The 25546-nt window shown below is 50.1% G+C and overlaps 1 protein-coding gene across 2 annotated transcripts in view; it reads left to right on the top strand.

Annotated features, from left to right (window-relative positions):
• CFAP77 (cilia and flagella associated protein 77) overlaps nt 1–25546 on the top strand; it is a 163117-nt gene that overhangs the window by 106854 nt on the left and 30717 nt on the right. For both annotated transcript variants that reach the window (XM_003935915.4, XM_074394580.1), the window contains exon 4: nt 18981–19086. In XM_003935915.4, the coding sequence (XP_003935964.1) occupies nt 18981–19086 (106 nt within the window). The remainder of the gene's footprint in view (nt 1–18980; nt 19087–25546) is intronic.

The following is a 25546-nucleotide window of genomic DNA, read 5'->3' as shown; positions in this document are numbered from 1 at the left end:
TTTCTTTCTTTCTTTTTTTTTTTTTTTTTTGAGACGGAGTTTTGCTCTTGTTACCCAGGCTGGAGTGCAACGGCGCGATCTCGGCTCACCACAACCTCCGCCTCCTGGGTTCAAGCAATTCTCCTGCCTCAGCCTCCTGAGTAGCTGGGACTACAGGCGTGTGCCACCACACCCAGCTAATTTTTTGTATTTTTAGTAGAGACGGGGTTTTACCATGTTGACCAGGATGGTCTCGATCTCTTGACCTCGTGATCCACCCACCTCGGCCTCCCAAAATGCTGGGATTATAGGCGTGAGCCACCGCGCCCGGCCTTCTCAACATTTTCTACCTCCCCTGACCACAGGTGAGGTTGAGGAGATATCCCCTCAATGTGCCACTGACCTCAGGTGAGTGAGGAGATGCCCCTTCCATGTGTCACTGACCTCGGTGACAGTGAGGAGATGCCCCCTCCATGTGTCACTGACCTCAGGTGACAGTGAGGAGATGCCCCCTCCATGTGTCACTGACCTCGGGTGACAGTGAGGAGATGCCTCCTCCATGTGTCACTGACCTCGGGTGACAGTGAGGAGATGCCCCCTCCCCTGTGTCACTGACCTCAGGTGGCAGTGAGGAGATACCCCCTCCATGTGTCACTGACCACGGGTGACAGTGAGGAGATGCCCCCTCCCCTGTGTCACTGACCTCAGGTGACAGTGAGGAGATGCCCCCTCCATGTGTCACTGACCATGGGTGACAGTAAGGAGATGCCCCCTTCCCTTGCTATTGACTGCTGATGACAGTGAGAAGAGGTTCTCTGTCCTCCTGGGCAGGCAAAGGATAGGTACCCATGATCACCTTAGAAAAGGGGAAACTGAGGCCCACAGGCAAGGCTCTCTGCTGAGTTACACACACTGGTGAGGGTCCAGTCTCCTGACTCCCGGACCGTGGCCTCTCTGCCATTCTCACTGCCTCCCGGCAGAGGTGCCCACCCGGGACTCACCTTTCTCCCCATGCCAGGATCCCCTGCCCAGTGGGTTTCTGAATGGCCGGCGGATCTCTCATTCTCAGCCCTTTTCCGTTCAGCTTCACTGAACGCTGCCCGCCAGCTCTGAACTGCTAATTGAATTCACCCTTGTGAAAAATGTTAACACATTGCAAATGACCTCTCAGACAGATTTAGAAGTCAGGCGTGTGCTGCTATCCAAGCCTCCCCAGTCATTAGCTTTTATGTTGGATCCACAAACAATTAAAAAGTAGCCACGAGCCCAGAGGTCCTCTTCTCTAATTAGCTCTAAGAGTCCTGCCAGGGAGACAGGCGGCCCTCAGTCCCACCCCTTCCTTCACCCCTTTCCTAGAAGAAGCGGGACCTGGAGCGGAGGGTGCAATTAAGGAAAAGGCAGTGAGGGGGTGAGGGTGGGCCAAGGGGGGCCAGAGCCCAGCCCCTAGCCCGCCCCCGCTCCCTGCTGGGAGGACAGAGGTGCTGGTGGCCAGCAGGTGGAGGGTCCCCTGCCGGGGAAAGGCTTGGTGGGGGTGGAGGAGGCACCCTTGCTAAAATGCAGATACCTTGGCCCCACCCAGGCCCAGAGAGCCAGAATGTTTGTGGGTGGAGGGTGACATCTCTACTTTTACTAAGGGCTCTAGGATATTCTTATTCACTCTTCGGACAGAGAATCCCTGGCCTTGACATTATGAGGGAAGGAAAGACTGTGTCAAATCCAGCTTCTTATCCAGGCCGAGGCCTGTGTCTTTGGGACATGAGGGCTGGCACCTCCCTCCCAGAGCCGCAGGGGGATTCTGGGGCCCCTGGGTGCCCTTGCCTTCCTGTGTCCCTTCCTCTATTAAAAATATCTATGTTTTATGGTATGTTAGTATAAAGATGAATATAATCCAGGCTGAATTATTTTTATTTTTTTTTTCTGACTTTACAAGAAATTTAAATATTTTTCTGAGTCCCTGAAAGTGTCTTGGGCCCAGGCACGGGGCTTTCTGGGCCTGATGAGCGGGTTGGTCCCGGTTCTTCCTTTAGACCTCAGCACTCCCTTCCCTCCTGGAAAGGAAGAATTCTCTCTCTTCTCTCGCCGCTTCTTGCCCCTCCTGCTACCCCTTTCTGCAGCGAGCAGAGATGAAGGCAGAGAGAGGATGGAGCACTTGCCTTGAGGCCTGAAGACCCCGGACTCAACACAGACCTCTCCCATTTCCACGGCGAGGAACTTTGAATAGGCCACATACTCTCCACGGCCTCCATCTCCCCCTCTATCAGTCGGGTTAACACCCCTTCCATCATAGAAAAAAAAAAAAAATGATGTCAATCCATCAGTGAACAGTTCCTTGGGCTCTTGGGTAGAGAGAGAGGCACCAAGTATTTTTGTTGTTTAGTTGGCATGGAACCAGGGTTACAAATTCAAGAGCCTGCAGAGGCCTGGCAGGTAAAAGGCGATAGGGAGTGGTGGGGACTGTGGCAAATGGGCGCACGTGCCTGGTCTGAAGTTGGCAGCTCCAGCCAGTTGTGGACATGTAAGGATGTGTGCCACTGTTACCAGATCATCTAACACCTCAGTAAATAAAGCCAGGCATTTGGATATTTATGTGCATCTTCTGATTTTTTAAAAATAAGATATTGGTTACTTAAGGTTTTAAGATGCTACAGGCCAAACGAAACACGTCTGCAGGCCAGACATGGCCTAGAGTCTGCTATTTGCAATAATTTTAGGGCAGTGGTTGCCCAATGCTGAGCCTGAGTGGGCTATTTAATCTTGTTGAACTCTAGTTTATTTATACATAAAGTGAGGCTGACGTCATAGCAGTTCCTGTCTAGTAGGTTTCTTGTCGGGATGAAATGACACAGTCCCTGGAATGTGAGCACAGCGTGGAAAAGAGGTGTCTACGGTTCCAAATGACAAGAGGAGGGATGCTTGTGGGGATGGAATTTTCGGCTTCTTGTGTATGGTGGCGGATACGTGAAATAACACATGATTAAATCACATACACACACACACACACACACACACACACACACACACGAGTACAGGTGAAATCGGGGAAATCTGAATGACATTGTTGGACTGTTATCAATGTCATTATCCTGGCTGTAATTTTATTCTACAGTTACCAATGGGGGAAGCTGGGCAAGGAGCACGTGGGCGCTCTCTGCCTCATTTCTCACAAACTGCATGTGAATCTACAACGATCTCCATAAAAGTTTCAGTTTAAAAAAAAATTTTTTTAAAGGATTTAGTGGTAGCTGTGGTACCCATGGGCAATGTTTTAATCACTTGCTGGAAAAAAACCTCGGCGAAACTATAGGCACAAGCAAAGTGCCAGTAAACAACCGTGGAAGTCACTTGACAGTCGGACAGCCAAGCCATTCAGGAAGCTTTGGGTGCCAAGGAAAAAGGGAGACGCCCCAGCCCTGCAGCACGCGGCTCGGGGCTGTGTGAGACATAGGACAGTCTTGGGAAACCCCATCCAGGAGGTGAAGAAGGTGGATCTCCCTAGGTGGCACCACTTCTGGGTGTCCCTCCTGGATCAGGTGTTGATTGCGTATCGTTGAGAGAAGCCCAGCCCTCCAGCCTTCTGCCTCCTCCCCAGCCAGCCACCCACAGCCCCAGGCCCAGCCTCAGAGGCCACCATCCGCCCCTCTGTGCCTTCTCAGCTGCGAGGGTGCCAGCGCCTCCACGCCCCGGGAGCAACAGACTGCTGGTATATTAGAGATGGATTTTAATTTTATTTTAACAAAATAGCTGTCTCCACTGGAAGAAGCATCAAGAGCCAAATAAGGACCCGTCTTGAGCGGAATCACGTTGAACAGACCTCCGTGCTGTCATTGATTTTCCAGGAAGAAAAAAATCGCCTCTGGCTACTAAACCGAATTAGTAGTCACTGATGACCAATTATTTTAGCCCGCTGTGAACGGAGAGCCGCACTAAAACCCAGTTTGTCAGACCCAAGTCTCCCTTCTGAAACACCTTTCAACAAACGTGTACCTAAAGTCCCTCAGAAGGCTCCTCCAGCTTCCTCTCTTCCGCCAAGTTCTCCAGCTCCACAAAGTTTTAATGAGCAGCGAAGATGAAGATGGGTTGCCATGAAAGGGCCCCTCTAATCCACAGAGCACTCCTGGCAGAGCGGAGCCGCACCGGCGAATCAGAGCTGTCAGCCCTCATCCCCCGCACATGCAAAGTGTCAGCCTAATGTTTGCAAATGATAATTTCCATTTCCCCTGCACGTCCCCTGTGCCTGCGTCGGAGATCAACCCCTGGTCTGGGGTATCAATCGCAGAGCAGTGAGGATGGGTTTGATGGAGCTAATTTGAAGTTTCTGGGAGGCCTATCCCGAGTAGGAGCTGATTTCATTTCATTCCCCATTTTCCACTTTATGGGACTGAGTTCTGACACGGTTTTGTGGCTGGTGGGCGAGGCGAGTGGTGAGAAACTTTTCTGGGGGGTTCCTGCCAGGTTATCAGCAGGAAACTCGTCAAAGCTCTTAGCAGGGGCCCCGTCATCAGGACACAGGCTGTTCAGGAGTCCACGGGCAAGCCGAAAGCCTGGCTTTCCAAACAGCAGAAACAGCAACTCGGAAGCTCTCGCAGCCCAAGTGTGGGACCTGAGACCCTTGGGTGGGGCCCAGTGGGCGAATCAGGACAAATCGGACTCATTTGTATAGAGGAAACACTTGCTCCGGAGTCCAGACAAGTAAATTGCCAACAAGCACAACTTGACCAAGCTTCCTCCACCTGGACAGAGATGACTGGATCATTCAGACCCACCTTGGAGTGGCTCAGCACACAGCCTAATCGTTAGGGGCAGAAAGCTTCAGGGCCAGGAGAATCAGGATTCAGATCCTGGCTCTCCTGCCTGGCTACTCTGCATCCCTGACCATCACACGGGCAAGTCGATCCATTTCTCTGAGCCTCAGTTTCCCCTTCTGAAAGCCAGGAGTCTCCATCCTCCCTTCTAGAATTGTGAGGACTCAAGCTTGCACGTGGAGGGCTTGGTATAGAAAGTGCTTATCAGGATGGGAGGCATTTTAAATCGCTGTTATTCTTCAGGGCAGATCAGGCTGGTCTCTACCTGGGAGTCCTGCCTGTGCTCACACCGTTCCCTGTCTGGAGCTCCCCTTGCTTCACTTTCCCTGCCTGGCCACCTTCTGCCCATCCCCAGTGATCTGTCCAAAGCCTCAGAGGAGACGTCCCTTATCCCACACCCTTGCAGAATTAACCTTTCTCTCCTCTGAGCCCCAGCCACGCTGCAGGTGGCTATTTATACTGGCACTGCAGGATGGCACGGCTGCAGTGTGGCTACCCCCACAGGCTGCTGGTTCGAACAACTACCTGTGTGGTCTTGAACAAGACAGTGGAGTTCCCTGGGTCTCAGATTTCTCATCTGTAAAGTGAGGATATCAGTATCAGTCTCTCGAGTTGTTGTCCCAAGGATTGAGGAAGCAGGCAGGGAGTGTGCGCTGTGAGGATGGTTGTCTCTGCTGCATGCTCTGTGACCCCAGAGGGCAGGGAGCCGCCCCCATGTTCAGACATAGTGTTAATACTCCTGAATGGGCCAGATGGGTAGATGGGTGAGTGGGCGGATGGATGGATGGATGGGTGGGTGAATGAGTGGGCGGATGGATGAGTGGGTGGATGGATGAGTGGGTGGGTAGATGGATGAATAGATGGATGGATGGATGAATGGATGGATGAGTGGGTGGATGTATGAGTGGGTGGGTGGGTTGGTGGATGGATGGATGGATGGATGGATAAGTGTGTGGGTGGGTGGATGGGTGAGTGGGTGAGTAGAAGGATGAATAGATGGGTGGATGGATGAGTGGATAAGTGGGTGAGTGGGTGGATGGATGGATGGATGAGTGGGTGGGTAGATGGATGAATAGATGGATGGATGGATGGGTGGATGGATGGATGGATAAGTGGGTGGGTGGGTGGATGGATGAGTGGGTGGGTAGATGGATGAATAGATGGATGGATGGATGGGTGGGTGGATGGATGGGTAGACCGATGGATGGATGGATAGGGGGATGAATAGGTGGGTGGATAGGTAGATGGATGGACTAACGAGCAAGTGAACACAGAGTTGAGATCTCATTCACAAGGTGCGCTGCCCTTCTGCTGTCCCCTTCCTCCACCTGAAATGTTTTTAGGCCCTCAAATCCTGTGCCCTGCCCCCTTCCCCAGGCTAATCCACTCTGCTACACAGCAACAGTGTCTGGCACTGTGCCCCCTCCCCTCTCCTCTCACTCAGAAACCATCCCTAGTACCTTCATCAAGCCCGTCTTCTGCTATGACTCCTGCCTCAGCCGTTTACTCCTCCATCAGGTCTTTTTAAGTTTTTCTTTTGAAACAGCCTTATTACGGTGTAATTTCCTGACAATACAACAATCCATGCATAATTTGATGAGTTTTGACAAATTTATACACCTGGGTATCCAATGAAGATATAGCACATTTTCAGACCAGGCACGGTGGCTCACACCTGTAATCCCAGGACTTCAGGAAGCCACGGTGGGAGGATTGCTTGAGGCCAGGTGTTCAATATCAGCCTGGGCAACATAGTGAGACTCCCATCTCTACAAAAATTTAAAAATTAGCCAGTTATGGTGGTGAGTGCTGTAGTCCCTGCTACTCGGGAGGCTGAGGCAAGAGGATTGCTTGAGCCCAGGAGATTAAAGCTGCAGTGAGCTAGGATCACACCACTGCACTCCAGCCAGTCTCTAAATTAATTAAAAGATATAGCACATTTCCATCCCCAGAAGTCCCTCATGTCACTTTTCAGTCAGTTCCTTACCCCACTCTCAGGAGGACACCCAGCCCTCATGAAGCTCCTGGCCTCAGGTCTGGTGTGGACCTGACCCAATTTCTTCTGCCCTCTGCCCAGGAAACTAGGTCTTTGTAGAGACCTTCAAACACCTTCGAATGTGTAAAGTGCAGGCATGGCAGAGTGGGCAGAGCTAAGGGAGGTCTTGCGGGGAATCTGCCAGGCCAAGGAGAGGAGTCCAGGAGGAGGTGGGGGAGGACTCTGCATTTAGTAGGGGGTAGGAGAGGGACTGGGCTTGAGACCCTTGAGAATCATGCATTCCCAAGGGCAATGGGAGTGCATGAGGACCTGGCTTCAGGTCCAATATGGACCTGACCCATTTCCTTCTGCCCCTAGCCCAGGAGCCCCTCCCCAGACACTGGCATGGGGCCAGCCCTCCATTCCTCTCTCTCTGGGCTCTGAAGAGCCTTGAAGGCCAGGAGGGCCATCCTGCCTCGGAGCAGCCTGAAACCCTGCATCCCTGTCCCAGTGCCCTGGCAGACCCTTTCAGTATCACCTGGAATCAAAGACATTCACAAACCTGAATTACTTCTGAACACGGTGTTGAAAACAGATGCTTGGTTGGTGCTGCAAAGAAAAATCGGCACTGAGACAAAGGATCTCCCAGCAAGGCAAATTTACTTTCTGCAGAAAGGGTGCTCCTGCTAGCCGTCTTGCCATGAGAGCACAGTGAACAAAGGAAAAGCAGACATATTTATCCTTCATGCCTTTGGGGTCGTCTTGACTGCTGTTCTGATGTCTGTTAGCTGGAGCCAGACTTCACAACCTAAAACTAAAACTTAACTGGCTAACAACTTAAAACTTTTTTAAACAGGTAAAAGCAATGGAGAACAAACAGAAAGTCTAAATAAGGAAGGGGTACAGGCTGCGAGCTGGGACATGGTTGTGAGCACGTCCAGCACAGGTATCTTGGTTGAAGTACAAGGACATAGAATGTACTACGTGCCTGTGAACATGTCTAACAGCTACATAGGGCAGGGCTTAACAAAGAGCCACTAGCAAAATGCCAAGGAGGCTTTGAAGAAAGTGTTTAAAACAAACTATTCTTTCTAACACTTATGTTTACTCTTTAGCAAGAAAGGAAACTTTGAAGAGGAACTTTTCTACTTCCCACGATGGTCCTAAAGATTCATAAGGAACAAGTCTGAGAGCCACAGCTCTCCCTGGCTCCTCCAGCCTGTCCTCGGCTTCAGGAACCTCCTCTTATTCGTCTTCAGGAAAGGGTTGCTTCCACAGCATCTCCTGGCCTGGCTGGGCTCTCTGTTCTCTGGGACTGTCCCTGTTGCCCCTGGGCTGAGAGGATCCAGGGGCTCTGACATGCTGACTTAACAGCTGATCCTCCCATGAGAGAGAGGGAAGGGAATCAAGAGGCCACGTGGCTTGTCCTCCATGCTTGCGCCAGTTCTGAAGGATATTGGGGCCACCCCACCCCCGTCATTAGGTTCCCCAAGGAAAAGCCCATTTCTTCCAGAGACCTCCTCCTGGGCATTGCAGCTGAGGCCAGAGGTCCTCGGGAAAGGGGTTTTCAAAGGCTTCCAGAGTCACTCAGCTTCTCTACAGAGTGCAGACGGTCCAGACCTGAAGATTTGGAGGGGACAACCCAGCACCATCCCTGCTCCGTGGAGCTCAGAGCCTGGTGGGAAAGGCGGAACTCTGAGCCAACCATTGTAAAGAACTTCAAACACCTTCGCACGTGGGAAATGCAGGCATGGCAGAGTGGCCAGAGCTAAGGGATATCTCGGGGGAATCGGACAAAGGAGAGGAATCCAGGAGGAGGTGGGGGAGGACTCTGCATTTGGGAGTAGGGAGGAGAGGGACTGGTGAGACTTGAGAATCATGCACTCCTAAGGGCAATGGGAAGCCACCGGTAGTGCTGAGAAAGACAGAAATGGACTTGCTTTTTTTTTTTTTTTTTTTTTTTTTTTTTTTTTTTTTTTAGATGAAGCCTCGCTCTGTCGCCCAGGCTGCAGTGTAGTGGCAAAATCTCGGCTCACTGCAACCTCTGCCTCCCGGATTCAAGCAACTCTCCTACCTCAGCCTCTTGAGTAGCTGGGACTACAGGCGCATACCACCATGCCTGGCTAATTTTTGTATTTTCAGTAGAGATGGGGTTTCACCACGTTGGCCAGGCTGGTCTCAAACTCCTGACCTCAAGTGATCCACCCACTTCAGCCTCCCAAAGTGCTGGGATTACAGGCGTGAACCACCGTGCCCGGCCCCAGACTTGCATTTTTTAAAAAGGGGGCCAAGGGATGGGGGCTGTTGCAAGGTCCAGGGACAAAGGATGGTGTCTGGAAAAGTGTGGAGCCCTATGTGAATTTAGCCAGAGCCCCTGGACTTGACCTCTGTGTGCTAGACAGCCTTGCTCAGCCTTAACTGCCCTGTCTTTTTTGAAAATGGATTCAAATGCTCTTGGTCAGAGACCCTGCAGCCAGAGGGTAGGCGTCCAGGCTTTCTACTGGAATGTGCTGTGTGACCCTGGCCAAGCCATTTGACCTCTCTGGGCCTCGCTTCCCATTCGCACCTTTCCCATGCTCATTTAGTGAGGATAAATAATTAAGATCCTCCAGGTGAACCCCTCCAGTGCCTCAAAACAAAGCTTCAGAAAGGACAGCTGTAATTGTTACCACAGGGGCTCTCTGCCTGGGGCAAAAATCATTCATTTTGGGGGTGGGAAAATGCCTATATTTTACCATAAAGAACTGCATTTACTTAAAACAAAACAAAACAAAACGGAACGTGTTGTAAGGCAGCAGCAAAAAAAAACGGTTATGGAAGAAAACAGGAAAACCGCCTCCTAAAGATGCATTCTATAAAGGTCAAGGACAGTGGGAAACGCTGGCCGTCCCCAGCGCATGGTGGGGTAGGGCTGGGCTGTCCAGCAGAGGGCGCTCCCCGCGGCCCCGGGAAGGCAGGATCACCCCAGCGGCTTTGCCGTGGGAAGCAAACGGCGGGCCCGGAGAGTTCTGATCTGATGTTCGGTGTGGATCTGCACGTGGCAGCTGGGGCTAGGAATGCATCCTGACCCCGAGTCTGGGGACCGGGATCCATCACCCCCACCACGCCTATGCGGCCTCAACCAACTCACAGGAGTCCTTTTTTAAATTATTTTTTTCCTTTTTTTCTCTATTTTTGCAAAAGAATTGTATGCAATCACTAAGTAAACTGAAAGATGAAAGGCCTCTTACCCCACCCCCAGTTCTGCTCCCCTGCCTGGGGCTTCCATGCGGACATCACTGGTGGGCTTCTTTCCAGTCTCTCTTTTTTTTTTTTTTTGAGACAGGGTCTCACTCTGTTGCCAAGGCTGGAGTGGTGCAGATTCAAATGATTCTCCCGCCTCAGCCTCCTGATTAGCTGAGGATTACAGGCACCTACCAGCACACCCACCTAATTTTTGTGTTTTGAGTAGAGACAGGGTTTCACCATGTTGGCCAGACTGGAACTCCTGACTTCAAGTGATCCTCCCACCTCAGCCTCCCAAAGTACTGGGGTTACAGGTGGAGCCACGGTGCCTGGCCTTCCAGTCTTTCGTCTACCCACATCTGTGCAGTGGTACCTCTGCTATCCGTCTCCTCCCCTGACTTCTTGTTTTACACACGACATGTCTCCGAGATCTCTCTGGCTCATTACACACACAGCCACTTCATTCTTTTTGGCAGCTGCGTGATATTTCATCATGAAGGCCATCGTTTTTACAATTGTGATCAGCTCCGTGAACAGCTGGGAGGCAAAGGGGGGGGTCCAAGAACACTCGGGTCCTTGATCGAGGGGCCTGTTCGAACCTGCTCTAAGGGTCGACTTCTTTCCTGGTCCCTTAGGTGAAATCTCAGGCTTCTTCAGCTTTTCTGGTGGCTTCTAATTGCAAAAGGCAATCTCCATGCTCTAATTAACATGCCCAGGCTCCGGTATCATGAATACTCTCAACTGCATTGGGAGATAAATTTTGTTCCTCCCCTGGCTGGCTGCTTAGAGAGAAGAGGAGGGAGTGAGCTGCATCGGTGTATCTGGTTTCTGCCCTGCCACCCCTCTCCCGGGTTCCAGGGTAGACGCAGCTTATTACAAGGGGCCTTTGCTGTTAATGCATTAGCCTATTTGATTTGGTGCTATTTTACATAGCATTCTTTTTTAAATTTTCTAATTTTTATTTTAGAGACAAGGTCTTGCCATGTTGGCCAGCCTGGTCTCAAACTTCTGAGTGCAGGAGACCCACCCACTTTGGCCTCCCAAAGTGCTGGGATTACAGGCAGGAGCCACTGCGCCCCACCTACTTTGCTTGGTATTCTTTGATTTGTGTTTATAAGTGAGACTGAGTAGCAGTGCGTATGTTCTCCTTGTCTTGGTTTGTGATCATAAAATGATTTGGGAAGTTGTTTTAGAAAAAGTTCTGGAAAGTTCTGGAATAGTTTCTATAGCACAATTGGGAGAGCTTGTGTGTAAGAGTACCCAGGGTCAGGTGCTGTGGTTCATGCCTGCAATCCCAGCACTTTGGGAGGCCAAGGTGTGTGGATCACTTAAGGTTAGGAGTTTGAGACCAGCCTGGCCAACATGGCGAAACCCTGTCTCTACTTAAAAAAAAAAAAAAAAAAAAAAAAAAAGCAAAAATTTTCTGGGCATGGTGGTGTGAGCCTGTAATCCCAGCTCCTTGGGAGGCTGAGGTAGGAGAATCACTTGAACCCAGAAGATGGAGGCTGCAGTGAGCAGAGATCATGCCACTGCACTCCAACCTAAGCAACAGAGCGAGACTCCATCTCAAAAATAATTAAACAAACAAACAAATAAATAAAAGTACCCAGGCTGGTTCCCAAGGCTTTACTAAAGTATTGTATAAGTACTTCAGTCAACTTTGATCTTTTATATTTCCTGAGAATATATACACTTTATTTAGTTTTCACATTTATTGGCACAAAGTTGTCCATGATATTCTCACAGGCTAATTAAAAACCAAAATCTTACCTGCATTCAGGACAGCTCCAGGTTTTGTGGGATAATAAGCCCACAGCTTATTCAAGCTTGGGGGCCCTCTTTTAGAAAAAAAAAAAATTCAGAATCATGCCTACAAATTCAGGCACAAATTTGAATAATTAATTAGGATGAGAAAAGAAATCAGAACAAACTGCAAATTTAAATTAGCTGACCAGTATCAGAAACCAAAAAATCCAGGAAAATAATATACTTAAAAAAAAATTAAAGCCAGGCATGGTGGCTCATGTCTGTAATTCCAGCACTTTGGGAGGCCAAGATGGGCAGATCATTGAGGCCGGGAGTGTGAGACCAGCCTGGCCAATATGGTGAAACCCCATCTCTACTAAAAATACAAAAATTAGCCAGGGATGGTGGTGCATGCCTGTAATATCAGCTACTTGGGAGGCTGAGGCATGAGAATCATTTGAATGTGGGAGGCGGAGGTTGCAGTGGGCCAGGATTGAGCCACTGCACCCAGCGTGGGCAACAGAGCAAGACCCTGTCTCAAAAGAAATTAATTGACACACCTCATATTGATTTTTATCCTTTATTTTTTGCCCCTATACTCTTTGATCACCTCTTCATATGATAATTTTTTTTTTTTTTTTTTTTTTTTTTTTTTTTTTTTTGAGAAAGAGTCTTGCTGCAGTGCCCAGGTTGGAGTACAATGGCTCAATCTCGGCTCACTGCAACCTCCACTTCCTGGGTTCAGTGATTCTCCTGCCTCAGCCTCCCAAGTATCTGGGACTACAGACATACACTACCACACCTGGCTAATTTTTGTGAGACAGAGTCTCTCTCTGTTGCCCAGCATGGAGTGCAGTAGCACGATCTTGGGTCCCTGCAACCTCTGCCTCCCAGGTTCAAGCGATTTTTGTGTTCAGCCTCCTACTTATCTGGGACTACAAGTGCACACCACCACACCTGGCTAATTTTTGTATTTTTAGTAGAGAGGGGGTTTCGCCATGTTGGCCAGGCTTGTCTCAAACTCCTGACCTCAGGTGAGCCACCTGCCTTGGCCTTCTGAAGTGCTGGGATTACAGACATGAGCCACCATGCTCGGCCCCATATGATAGTAATTTTAAAATATTTTTCTACAAAATATAAAGCTATTTCAGTCTTTCCTCTAGCATGCTTGATTGCATTTTTAAAAATATTTTACTTTGAAATAATTACAGATTCACAGAAAGTTTTTTAAATTGTACAGAAAAAGCCCAAATCCTCTTCACCCAGTTCCCCACAATGAGAGAATTTCCCGTAACTAGATTGCAAAATGAAAACCAAAAAATGGACATTGGTACTATACACAGATTCCATTCAGATTGCCAGTGTATGCCCTCATTTGCACGTGTGCGTGTGTGCGTGTGGTGTATTTAGTTCTTGCAACTCGTTCACATGTGTAGATTTGCGTGACACAATCAAGATACAAAAGCATTCTATCGTCCAAAGATCTTCCTCACGCTCCTTTTAGTGAAGCTGCTTCCCTCTGTTTCCTAATGCCTGGAGATTTTTGAGAATGTTATCTGTATAGAATCACGCAGTGTGTGATCTTTTGAGGTTGACCTTTTTGGCTCAGGATAAAAGCCTAGAGTTCACCGGAGGTGTTGCATGTAGCAGGAGCTGGGACGGAGGCAGGAGCCGCTGGAAGGCCCCTGAGGCCCGGGCAGCAAGTCTGGGTTTAGGCTAAGACATGGCATTTTAAGCAAGGAGTGATATGATCCTTATGTACTAGGTTCTTCCCGTATCAGACCAGCTTCTCCACCTTTGTATCCAACGTAATGAGCCGGAGCAGAAGCGGGTACAGCCTGCTGGTCTCCTTCAGAGAACCCAGGCTGGGGCCGTTGGGACTCCCGGGGTTTGTCGTTACTCTCACGCCCCGAGCCCCTTTCCCGGTAATAAGAGCTGCTGGCCGGAGCAAGACCCGAGGATGTCAGCGGTGGCCGCGGGTGCCTTTGTGGTGGCGATGGATGTGTCGGGGGCTGCTGAGAAGAGAGCTTTTTTGTTGTGATCGGCCTCTTGGGGTAGATATTTTCAGATTACGAATCTAGTGTCATTAGAAAACACAGCAATAAATTAGGCTGCTCAGAAGCATGGGGCGTGTAATAATTAAGTAATAAAAGTCACCGCGGGGGTAAAGGAAGTGGAAAACAAAGAAGGCTGCTGTGTGAAGAACCTCTGAGCAGGGGTGGCAGCTCGAAGCTGCTGAACCTCGGCTCAGACAGAATCCCAGCTCGGCCCCGGCCTGAAGACAGCTGTGTAGAGGGGAGACAGACTGGTCCAGGGGCACAGTCAGGGGCCAGGGAGTGGATATTTAGGGTCCGGTTTAGCTTTACAGCTGTCTCTGGACTACAGGGTGAAACACGTGGAGGAGCCCAGCAGAGAGTGGAGCCAGCCTGGTAGGGCAATAGGGCAGGGTGAGGCCTGGGGCGGAAGGGGAATTTTACTCAGCGCCAGCCAATTGCTACAGCCAAGAGTGCAGTCTAGCGTTGGCAGAACTTACACAATGTCAAGACACTCCAGGAAGTTGTCTTTTGAATGGAAAAATTATTGATTTTTAAGTGTTGACAATGATTGCAAAGTTTAAGACCACCATGCAGGCCACATAAAACGCAGAGTGAGAGGCTCGAGGTCTGCCTCTCCGGTCCTGAGCTGTGTGACCCGGGGAGCCGCTTCCCCTCTCAGTACCTCCATTGCCGCCTTCTTTTTTCTGTGAAATTAAGTCACGGGGGAGGTGCTGAGGCTCTGAACCCTTCCTGGGGCATTTGCATCTTTGAAAATCACTTAAAGCAGGCATGGTGGCTCATGCCTGTAATCCCAACACTTTGGGAGGCCAAGGCTGGAGGATCGCTGAAACTCAGGAATCTGAGACCAGCCTGGGTAACATAGTGCGACCTGTATCTCTACAAAAAATAAACAAAAAACCCGACAGGGATGGCAGTGCACGCCCGAGGTCCCAGCCACTTGGGAGGCTGCGAACATCGGAGAGCGGCTGTGTCTCCTCTCCTCAGATGCACGTCTACATAGCTGCACAGAAATAATCACCTGCACCTTCCTGGGACTTTGGCAGGCTGAGTTCGGAGGGAGATCGTCCCCAAGTCCTTAAGCCTTGAAGCATGAGGCCTGGATGCAGCATCTCTGGCCACCCATGTGACTGAACTGGAGGTGCCCTGAACAAGATCCCACGGTGACCCATGCGCATAGTTTGAGAAACGCTGCTCACAGGGTCCTTCGTGTTCCAGTCACTGGCCCTGTTCTGGATACCACTCGTCGGGAATGGGGTTCCCATGGATGTTTCCCAGCATGTAGGCTGAGGAACCCCTGTGTACCAGTGTCCTGTGGCTGCTGTCACAAATCACCATGAACTTGGTGACTTGAAACAATAGGAAATGATTATCTCACAATTCTGAGGCCAGAAGCGTGAAACAGGAGTCAGCAGGCCCCACTCCCTCCCTGGGCTCGAGGCGAGAACCCTTCCGGCCTCTTCCACCTGCTGGTGGCTCCAGGCATTCCTTGGTTTGGGGTTATATTAGGTTGGTACAAAAGTAACTGCAGTTTTTCTTTTTTTCTATTGAAAGTAATTTGAGGCCAGGTGCAGTGGCTCATGCTTATAATCCCAGCACTTCGGGAGGCTGAGGTGGGTGGATAACCTGAGGTCAGCAGTTGGAGACCAGCCTGGCCAAATGACAAAACCCCGTCTCTTCTAAAATTGAAAAAATTAGGCATGGTGGCGGCTGCCTGTAGTCCCAGCTATTCGGGAGGCTGAGGTAGGAGAGTCACTTGAACCGGGGAGGTAGAGGTTGCAATGACCCAGGATCGCACCACTACACTCCAGCCTGGGCGACAGGGCGAGACTCCATCTCAAAAAGAAAGAAAAATAAGTAAATTTGACAATGCTGGTCTAGAAGCTTGATTACCTTCCAGTTCACTTTTTCCGCCCCCCCACAAACATATTTGGTAAGCAGTCCAGCATACCTCCTAGCATATCACTTCCGGCACAGTGTCTATTTGTCACTGTCTGTGATGTCAAGAATGATAATCAGGATAAAATTTATGTTGTGTATATTTACCGCAATAATAAAACGATGATCATTTAAAGGACTGGTCATTGGGTTCAGCTGCTGCAGCGTGACCCATCTGTTGTGAAGCTCCCCATCAGCCTCCACCGAATCGTTTTAGCAGTCACAGATGAGTGTCCTCTAGATCCATTATTTCCTTAGGAGTTGCAAAACGGTGATTTCCCCACGAATTCTGTCATGCCTCCTGCATTTATGAGCTCTGGTTTTTCTATAAAGAACTTTCCCTTATTGCTTATTGATTACCCTGAGATGCAGTTTGTACAGGAAAGGCAAGGAAATGCTCTGTTATTTATTTTCAGAATAATGATTTTGTGGCCTCGCAACCTCCAAACTGCACAAAGAGATTTTCCTTTTTTCCCCACCAGAATTATGCATATATATAGATGTATCCATATGTCATATAGAAAATGGTATATGATGGATTTCAGCTCACAGCCATCATTATTCTGTCCAATGCTCAAATCGTCCTGTCTTTGGCCAATTTGGGCTGGTCCCTGTGGTTCATTACCATATCCCCCAGTAGCCTCGGACAGCCTTCTTGCTTCTGGCATGGGGACCTCCTGGGCGCAGAGATCAGCCATTTTTCCAGCGAGCCCTGGTTCTATGGAGTGGAGAATGGCACTTAGAGACCACGGTCTGGGTACTAGGGGTGCTCATTGCTACTGAGTTATGATCATTTCTAGACTTTTACAGTGGACAGAGATAGGGATAGGAAACATGTTACTTTTTATAAAGAGGAAAACTAGTGAGTTCGTAGTACCATTTACAATTCAAATGTAAAATTACAGAAGTTTTTTTCTACTTCTTTGCTTTTTTTATATGTATTTTTTTTCTCTTACTGGCATTTATATAATTACTAATTTACTTTATCCTGGAATGTATACATAACAGTTTCAAAATAACAATATCGACATTATTATTAGCAATAAGGACACCGCTTCAGATTTCCTCATGGTTCTTACCTTCAGGATATATTAAACTAGGAATATTCTACCCAAATCTCTTTTAAAGTCACTTGAAGCTGGGCACGGTGGCTCACACCTGTAATCCCAGCACTATGGGAGGCCAAGGTGGGCAGATCACTCAAGGTCAGGAGTTTGAGACCAGCCTGGCCAATACAGCAAAACCCTGTCTCTGCTAAAAATACAAAAAAAAAATTAGCTTGTTGTGGTGGCTGGTGCCTGTGATCCCAGAGGCTGAGTTGGGAGAATCACTTGAACCTGGGAAGTGAGGTTGTAGTGAACCGAGATTGCATCACTGCACTCCAGCCTGGGCAACAGAGCAAGACTCCACCTCAATAAACAAATTAATAAATAGTCACTTGAAAGAATCATCTGTAGTTATGTCACAACTTGACAAACAATTAGGTTCATTTGCTTTCTCCTGTTGTTATTGGGGGTAGATGCTAACCCTTTCTCTTTAATTCTTTTGTAATTAGAAAAACAAACCATTTTTTTATGTTTCCAAAGTCAAAACTATAACACAAAGTCCATTCGACAAGTTCTAGCTTTCCTTTCTGTTCCTTCCTCCCTGTTTTCTCTCTCATTCTAGGTTGTTTCTTAATTAATAAGTTTGGTTTATCTTTTCGTTTTCTTCCTCTTGAAAATAGAAATGTATGTACATGCATCCTATGTATGATATACATCATAAATTCTAGATATCTATTATATATATATATATGTATGTATATATGGGGGCACCCTATGGGATCGGTTAGGGGTGCTTATTTAGTTTTCTCTGCTTTGTCCTGAGCTGCAAGCAGGTACAAAAATGAGTGGAGCTGGCAGTTGTCAGCCAAGTCCCGGACATTCTGGGTTGGCTGTTTCAAGGTTTTGCTTGGCTTTCCAGACTGTTGGTAGAGACCGCACAGCAGGTGTTTTCCTGGGCTGGTTACTGTACACAACGGGCTGGTTTCCTGACCTCGCTGCTGCCGATTGTGGCTCATAGGTCTTTTTTTTTGACAGAGTTTCCCATGCTGGAGTGCAGTGATGTGATCTTGGCTCACTGCAACCTTCACCTCCCGGGTTCAAGCAATTCTCCTGTCTCAGCCTCCCAAGTTAGCTGGGACTACAGGCACACACCACCATGCCCGGCTAATTTTTGTATTTTTAGTAGAGACAGGGTTTCACCATGTTGGCCAGGCTGGTCTCAAACTCCTGACCTCAGGTGATCCACCTGCTTCAGCCTCCTAAAGTGCTGGGATTATAGGCATGAGCCACCATGCCCAGCCCATAGTTCTGTTTTAACATGTGGTTTGGCCAATGCCCATTTGTATAATCAGTCTCTCAACCTGTTTAGAGATCAGGCCCCACCTGGGAGCAGTTGGCCATTTGCTTCATGGACATGAAACCCCGCTGCTGCAGAGGCTTGTGGCTGCCTCGCAGTGTTGCCTGCACTGCTCTGGGATCTTACCCTTCTCATCTGTACAATGGGAATAATACTAGTGTCCATTTTCATGTTGGGAAGGGGTGGAGCATACAAGATGCCTCGGGTAAGCGCTCCCTGGCTGGAAATCGTTGTCAATGAGAACCAGAGCCAGACACTGATTAAAGGTGGTAAAGGCATTTTACTCAATGCTATTGCAAAAAGGAAGGGGCTACAGTTTAGAACCGAGTTCAGTTCCAGATACCACAGAAGTGGGGGTGTTTAGCTGAGGAGCCAAGGGAGGGGCAGGGGCAGTGATGGAAAATCAGCAAGAGGAGACGTCAAGACAGGAAGATCCTTGCTAAAGGCAGGCCAAGGTCATCGGCTATGAAGGGTGCGGATGAGGAACTTGATCAGCTGTCGGGGTAATCAGATGTGAAGGTTGGGGCATCAACGTAGCGAGACTCTTGGCTAACACTGGTTTCAGCAGGCCAAGGTTAGGACCCAGGGATGAGGCCTGGTGAGAAAGAGAGCTCAGAGGACCAGGCCTCTAACGTTTGGCAAGGAGGGAGTCTTATCCCCACCGCAGGCCCAACACTTGCAGGCTCTATGAGGCACCTGTTTTGTAGCTTTTGCGGCCTGGGAGAGAGGCTTTCACAGTCTTGGGGTTGATGGGCCCTGCAGCCCCTGACGTTTAGGAGGCTCCGGAGTGGGATGGGGTGGGGAGAGGGTGCCTCTGGTCTCAGAGCCTCAAGCTCTCTCTGGACTTCTTCCCTCCAGGCCTTCGACACCCTTCTTTGATCTGCTGCAGCACCGGTACCTGCAGCTGTGGGTACAGGAACAAAAGGCCGCCCAGAAAGCCATCAAACTGGAGAAGAAGCAGAAGGTAAACGCAGCCCTCATTCCCGCTGGCCAGCTGGTGGGGTGGAGAAGAGAGAAGGGCCGGCCAGGGGCAAGCATCGTGATGACACTGTGTATGTTTGTGGTTGGTGGAGGGAGGGAATCAGGTTGCATCTTCTGACCAGCATCAGAGAAGCCAGAGCTGAAAGGATCGTAGTGATGGTCTGGTTCAGACCCACGTAAGCTCATAGGGTAGAGGAGATGGGTGCGGGCCCCCAGTCAGTAGGCCCCATGTGCCTCTGAGCTGGGATGAGAACCCAGGTGTCCTGATTCCTACCTGGGGACCTTTCCCCCTAAACCTCTGCACAACTTCACACACACACAAAATCAGATTCTAGTCTAAACCGGCCTGGCTCACACAGAGGTACGTCCCGTACAATCTACAGAGAAAAGACCAATAAGGCAAAGTTGAAGAGGAACTCACTTCCGAAAGGGTGCCGTGAAGAGCACATTATACTACACTTTGTAACATTTTATTACAAATTAACCAAGAGGCAGCTTTCCAAACGCCTCCCGAGCAGGACATGCACCCTGTCATCTATGTCACCAAAGCCGCAAGGCAGGCATTGTAATCCCTCCTTCCCAGGCGTGGAAGTCGAGGCTTGGGGAGGCAGAGCCAGCCCAGGGAGGTTTGAGCCGAAGTCCCAAGGACGTCCAGACACTGCCGATTGCTGATGATGGGAGTCCCTAGCAATGGGGTGCCGTCAGGTCAGTGAAGGAAGGAAGGAAAACCATCTTTACCCGTTTGTTTGTGTTGTCATACACATTTTAAAATACTCAAGGCTGGGCGCAGTGGCTCACGCCTCTAATCCCAACACTTCGGGAGGCCAAGGCGGGTGGATCAGCTGGTTCAAGACCAGCCTGGCCAATATGGCAAAACCCCATCTCTACTAAAAATGCAAAAATTAGCCAGGCTTGGTGATGGGAGCCTGTTATCCCAGCTACTTGGGAGGCTAAGGCCGGAGAATAGCTTGAACCCCAGAGGTGGAAGTTGCAGTGAGCCGAGATTGTGCCACTGCACTCCAGCTTGGGCGACATAGAGAGACTCCGTCTCAAAAGAAAAGATACGAAAACGGCACTTCCTTTAAAATATTCTGAAACTCGAACTTTCGGAGAGCTCAGATTGGGCTCCTCCACAGTAGGTCCAGACTGCTGACAGTAAAATCAGAATCGCTCTGTGTTCACACAGTGCTTTATAGACTTCATCGAGGGTGTGGCTCCAGCGTGGCTGGTTGTCACAACGATCACAACCAGCACTGACCTAAGCCTCTGAGCTGAGGGCTGGGCTGAGCACGCACCCTGAGTTTTTACCTTTACTTCTCTGAGAACGCCCTGAGGTCCACCTCTCCTCCTGTCATCTCGATTTGGTTTACTTCATGGGAAACCAGGGCTCAGAGAGATTAAGTGATTTGCCAATAGTGTCAGACAGAGGTGTGTGCGGCCTGAGAGTCCAGAATCTTCCTGAAGGACAGGTCCCACTCCTGCTGATTATGGAAAAGTCTGGGGCTCACGACAGCACCTGCGTTGTTCTAGGGCCAACCTGGGGATCAGAGGAGTCTTTCTAGAAACACTGGTGCTCTCAGGAGGGGCCAGGAGAGGCGCACGGGGTGGGGGGCCGAGGGTTTCCAGGAGTGGCTGTGCCAAGGCCTCTCCTGGCTCTTCTCAGCAGTCTGCAGAGAACATAGCTCATTAAAGAGCTCGGTATTGTAATAACATTTTAAGAGCAACCCATGACTAGTTTATTTGTTAATGGCTCAAGCAAGAGTCCACTCGCTATGGTAATGGCCAGTTTCAGAGGGAGCATTACCAGCACAAACTGCTTTCTAGCCCTGCCTTAGAGCTGGGAGTTTTTGCTCATTTGTTTGGTTTGAGACGGAGTTTCGCTCTTGTCACCCAGGCTGGTGTGTAATGGTGCAATCTCAGCTCACTGCAACCTCCACCTCCCAGGTTCAAGCCTTGCCTCTTGAGTAGCTGGGATTACAGGCATGCACCACCAGACCCAGCTAATTTTATATTTTTGGTGGAGACGGGGGTCTCACCATGTTGGCCAAGCTGGTCTCGAACTCCTGATCCCAGGTGATCCACCTCAGCCTCCCAAAGTGCTCAGTTTACAGGCGTGAGCCACTGTGCCCTGCTTAGGGCTGGGAATTTTAATTAGCAGCTATTTCATGCAACCCAGAGTGTTGGCAAACCCATCCCATCTTCCGGCTCTAGGAGAGAGCCCCTCCTTTTCTAGCAGAGCCCCCTAAAACAGCTCATGTGGTTTGGAGTAGGCGCCAGCTCTGCACGTGGTGTGGCTGAGTGAGGTTCTTTTTGTTGGGATCTTGGTTTCTGCATTGTGTGTGTAAAGGGGTCTGATTAAATGAGGGCCCGCGACACTGTGCCTGTGGGGAGGAAAATGTCTTTCCTTTTACCTATCCTAGACTCATGGCTGAGGACCCTATCACAAAACGCTGATTTGCAAGAGAAAAGTATTCAAATGTTTTTAGGTTTTGCATGCACATGAGCCTCTGTAAGGAAATGAAGGCCCAAAGAAATGGTCAAAATTTTATATATATATATATTTGAGACAGTTTTGCTCTCGTTGCCCAGGCTGGAGTGCAGTGGCAATTCTCCTTCCTCAGCCTCCCAAGCAGCTGGGATTACAGGCACACGCCACCATGCCCGGCTAATTTTGCATTTTTAGTAGAGACGGGGGTTTCACCATGTTGGCCAGGCTGGTCTCGAACTCCCAGCCTCAGATGATCTGCCCACCTTGGCTTCCCAAAGTGCTGAGATTACAGGCACAAGCCACGGCGCCGGGCCAAACACATTATTTTTATGCTAGGTTTGATGAAGAAGAGAATAGGATAGTTGTGGAGAAAGAGAATTGGATGTATCATGTGATTTTTACGGTGATAAACTGGGGGAAAGTTCGCAAGGTCTGTTCAGATTTTCAGGATGTTCTTTACTTGTACATTTGGGGCGGCACCTCTGGAACGAGAGTCTCATAACCTGCTTGAGGGGAGAAGGGCCGGGGATGTGAAACAGACCATCCTAGTTCTGTACTTTTTCAGGATGCCAAGGGGCCATATTTGAAGGTGCTGTAAATTCCATCACTTAGCACGTAGCAGGCACTCAGAAGACACTTGTACCACCCTTGTAATGCTGCTCCAAGATTCTCTGTAGCTCCTCTATTGTCCTACAAATGGCTACAAACCCACCAAACGCTGGGAAGCTATGGTCTGGGGTTGACAGACAACTTGCCGGCCTTGCTTAGATGGTTAGTTTGCAAGGCCACCTCCCCACTGCCACAGACCTAGGGATCCTCCTTAAGCCTGTAAGCATCCGCGTATGTCCTGATTTGGATGGTGAGAACCCCAGATGAAATTTATGACAACAGCTACCAATCAGTGAGCAATCATCTTGGCCGCCACCCTGCTCAGAGCTGAACTCGGCAAACCCTGCAAGAACCCTGCTCCGTGGGCATCCACATCCTATTTCCAGAGGGAATCGAGGCTCAGAAAGCTGACATGACTGCTTGCCTCAATTCTGAAGCCGGTCTCCATAACCCCCTACTAGGCAGCCTCTCTGCTTTCGTTCAAAGATAGTTTCAAAACCTTCTAGATACAGCTGAGCATGACGGCTCATGCTTGAAATCCCAGCATTTGGGAGGCCAAGGCCAGTAGATCACCTGAGGTCAGGAGTTTGAGACCAGCCTGGCCAACATGATGAAACCCCATCTCTATTAAAAATACAAAAATTAGCCAGGTGTGGTGGTGTGTGCCTGTAATCCCAGCTACTCGGGAGGCTGAGGCAGGAGAATCGCTTGAACCCGGGTGGTGGAGGCTGCAGTGAGCCGAGATTGCTCCACTGCACTCCAACCTGGGTGACAGAGCGAGACTCCATCTCCAAAAAAAGGGGGGGACTTGTAAGTGATCCACAGACACATTCAATAAAATTAATACAACAAAATAAATCAGTAAAAGGGGTTTACTGGGGTGGTGGCACCTTCGATTAAACTTGGTTCTGTCTTTATTTGCTGAATGTGCCTTCCGTGTGTTTCACATTGGGGGGGTGATGCTGAAGGTTTACCAGGCGCCCCCTCTGGAAGACTTTAGGGAAAGAGGAAAAAGCCTGGTGAACCCCAGGGCAGACCCGTGTTTTGTAGGACCTGAAACGTCTCCAGTTTGGAATCCCGATTTAAGAGAAAGTACGCAAAGGAAACCTGAGACCCTGTGAGCTCATGCACAGGCTCCTCCCAGCTGAGCCCTGAGACAAAGGACTTGGCAGCCTTGCGGGCCCCAGGGCTCCCCACCAGGCGTCCCAGGGCTGCTCTGAAGCAGCTCCGTGGCTCTGGCTGCAGCCAACCCTGATGACTCCCAGACCAGGGCCTCCAGCCCATCCCCGGCCGCCTGTGTCCCGTCCCCTGACACACCTCAGGACATGACACATCCGAAGCCAAACGCCAAGTCCCACTTCCAAACCCACCCGAACCGCATGCTTCCCATCTCAGTGGCACCTCTCATGGTTTCCAGCTGTGAAGGCCAAAACACACCTGGCTTCCCCGTGTCCCAGGCCCTACTTTTGAGGCCTCGTCAAAGCCAGCAGCTGACCCCAATTTCACCGGATTCCACCCCGCCTCTCGCTTACCTGGGCTGTTGAGTTGCCCCCACCTGTGTGCTCAGCATCCGCATGGTTCCCAGGCTCTGCCCTCTGCAGCCCACTGGGGGAGCCTTTCAAAGCCCAAGTGGGATCATGTCACTACTCTGCCTTCCAGAGGCTTCTGAAGGAATCCAGAACAGAGTCTAGAGTCTACTGTGCTCTAAGGCCCCCTGGTCTGGCTGCCTCTCCCACACGGGTCCCACTGTACCCCGCCCCACCTCCATGTTTCTCCAGTGCACCCAGAATGCACCTATCCCGGGAGACTCCTACCCCAGGGCATTCGTACCCCAGGGCCTTTGCACTTCCCGCTCCCTTCCAGGAAAGCTCCTCCCAGACATCCACCACCTCCATCCTCTCCTCGACTATCACCTTACCAGGGGGCCTTCCCCAATCGTCCCTAAAACACTGTCTCCTCTCTGCCATCCTGCGACCTCTTACCTGGCTTCAGTTGTTGCTAAGCACTTCTCACCACCTGACATTTTATTAGCTCCATGAGGACAAGGACTGTATTCAGTGATGTGTCCCCAGCCCCTAAAACAACATCTGGCAGGTGAATGCCCAATAGAAACTTGTTGATGAATGAATGAGTGAGTGCTGGTCAGAATGACTGAATGGTGAGAACCTCAGGCATGCACCCAGTAACTGTGAGCTGTTGAGTCATATCCTTGCTAGGCAGTGAGCCAGCCCCGTGGATCTGGACATCACGAAGATGCTCTCCCACTCCATCCTGTGTCTATTCTTCACACCCCTCCTGCAGTGACACATCCTCTCTGGCTCTCTTGGGGACTGGCACCCTCTCCTGCCTCGCCCATCTCATCCACTCCCTGAATGGGGTCCCTGCTCTCTGCTCTAGCATAAAGGTGAGGCTGACCTGTGAAAGCCCCAGCAGATTTCTGGATTTGGACAAGGCTCACAGCCATAGGCTGAGGAGGTGGCTGTCAGGATTGCTTCTGCTCTGAAATCCCCTGGGGAGCACATTGACAATGCAGAGTCCAGCCCCCTTCCCCAGCCAATTCTGAAGTTGGTGGCCTTGAACCCTGCCTTAGTCTGCTCTGGCTGCTATAACAAATACCACTGGCTGGGTGGCTTAAACAATAGAAATTTATTTTCTCACAGTTTTGGAGGCTGGATGTCCAAGTCCAAGGTGCTCACGGGTTGCTTCCTCCTGGGGCCTCTCTTCCTGGCTTGTAGACGGGCACCTCCCTGCCGCGTCCCCACGTGGTGGAGACAGCTCCGGTCTCTTATCCTCTTCATACGAGGGCACCAGTCCTAATGCATCAGGGCCCACCCTTAGGACTTCGTTTAGCTTTAATTACCTCCTCTGGCCCTGTCTCCAAATACAGACACAGGGGCAGTTAGGGCTTCAACATAGGACGTTTGGGTCAGTCCAGACCAGACCTTATGAGCTACAGGGCTCTCACTGTGGACTTGCTGGCACCTGGTAGTGGGTACGGGCATGCAGGTCAGCAGCAAAGGGGCTTCCGCGGTGTCTCTGAAATCCCACCTGCAGAGATACTGTGGTTGGGGGTCCCTGAGTCCCCCACAGAAGCTCTCATTCCTCCTGCATGAGCAGGCCATGGAGGACTGCTCCAAGAGGCAGTGACCCCTCGAATCATGCATTTCTTCTTTCAAACACCGTGGAGTCCCTAGGACCCACTGGGGTTGCATTAGCCACAGAGGACAAGTTCCAGGATGACTGAGACACTATCCACGCCCTCGGGGTGGCTGCACGTGGGAATCCTATGTGTTCCAGAGACTGGAATGTTCTGGGTGTCCTGGAGTCCCAGTCTTCTGAGCTGTGG

The sequence above is a fragment of the Saimiri boliviensis genome, chromosome 2, assembly GCF_048565385.1.
Source record: "Saimiri boliviensis isolate mSaiBol1 chromosome 2, mSaiBol1.pri, whole genome shotgun sequence".
In the NCBI taxonomy this organism is placed as follows: domain Eukaryota; kingdom Metazoa; phylum Chordata; class Mammalia; order Primates; family Cebidae; genus Saimiri; species Saimiri boliviensis.
Note: the sequence above shows the minus strand (reverse complement) of the source record. Positions and strands in the feature narration are given on the sequence as shown.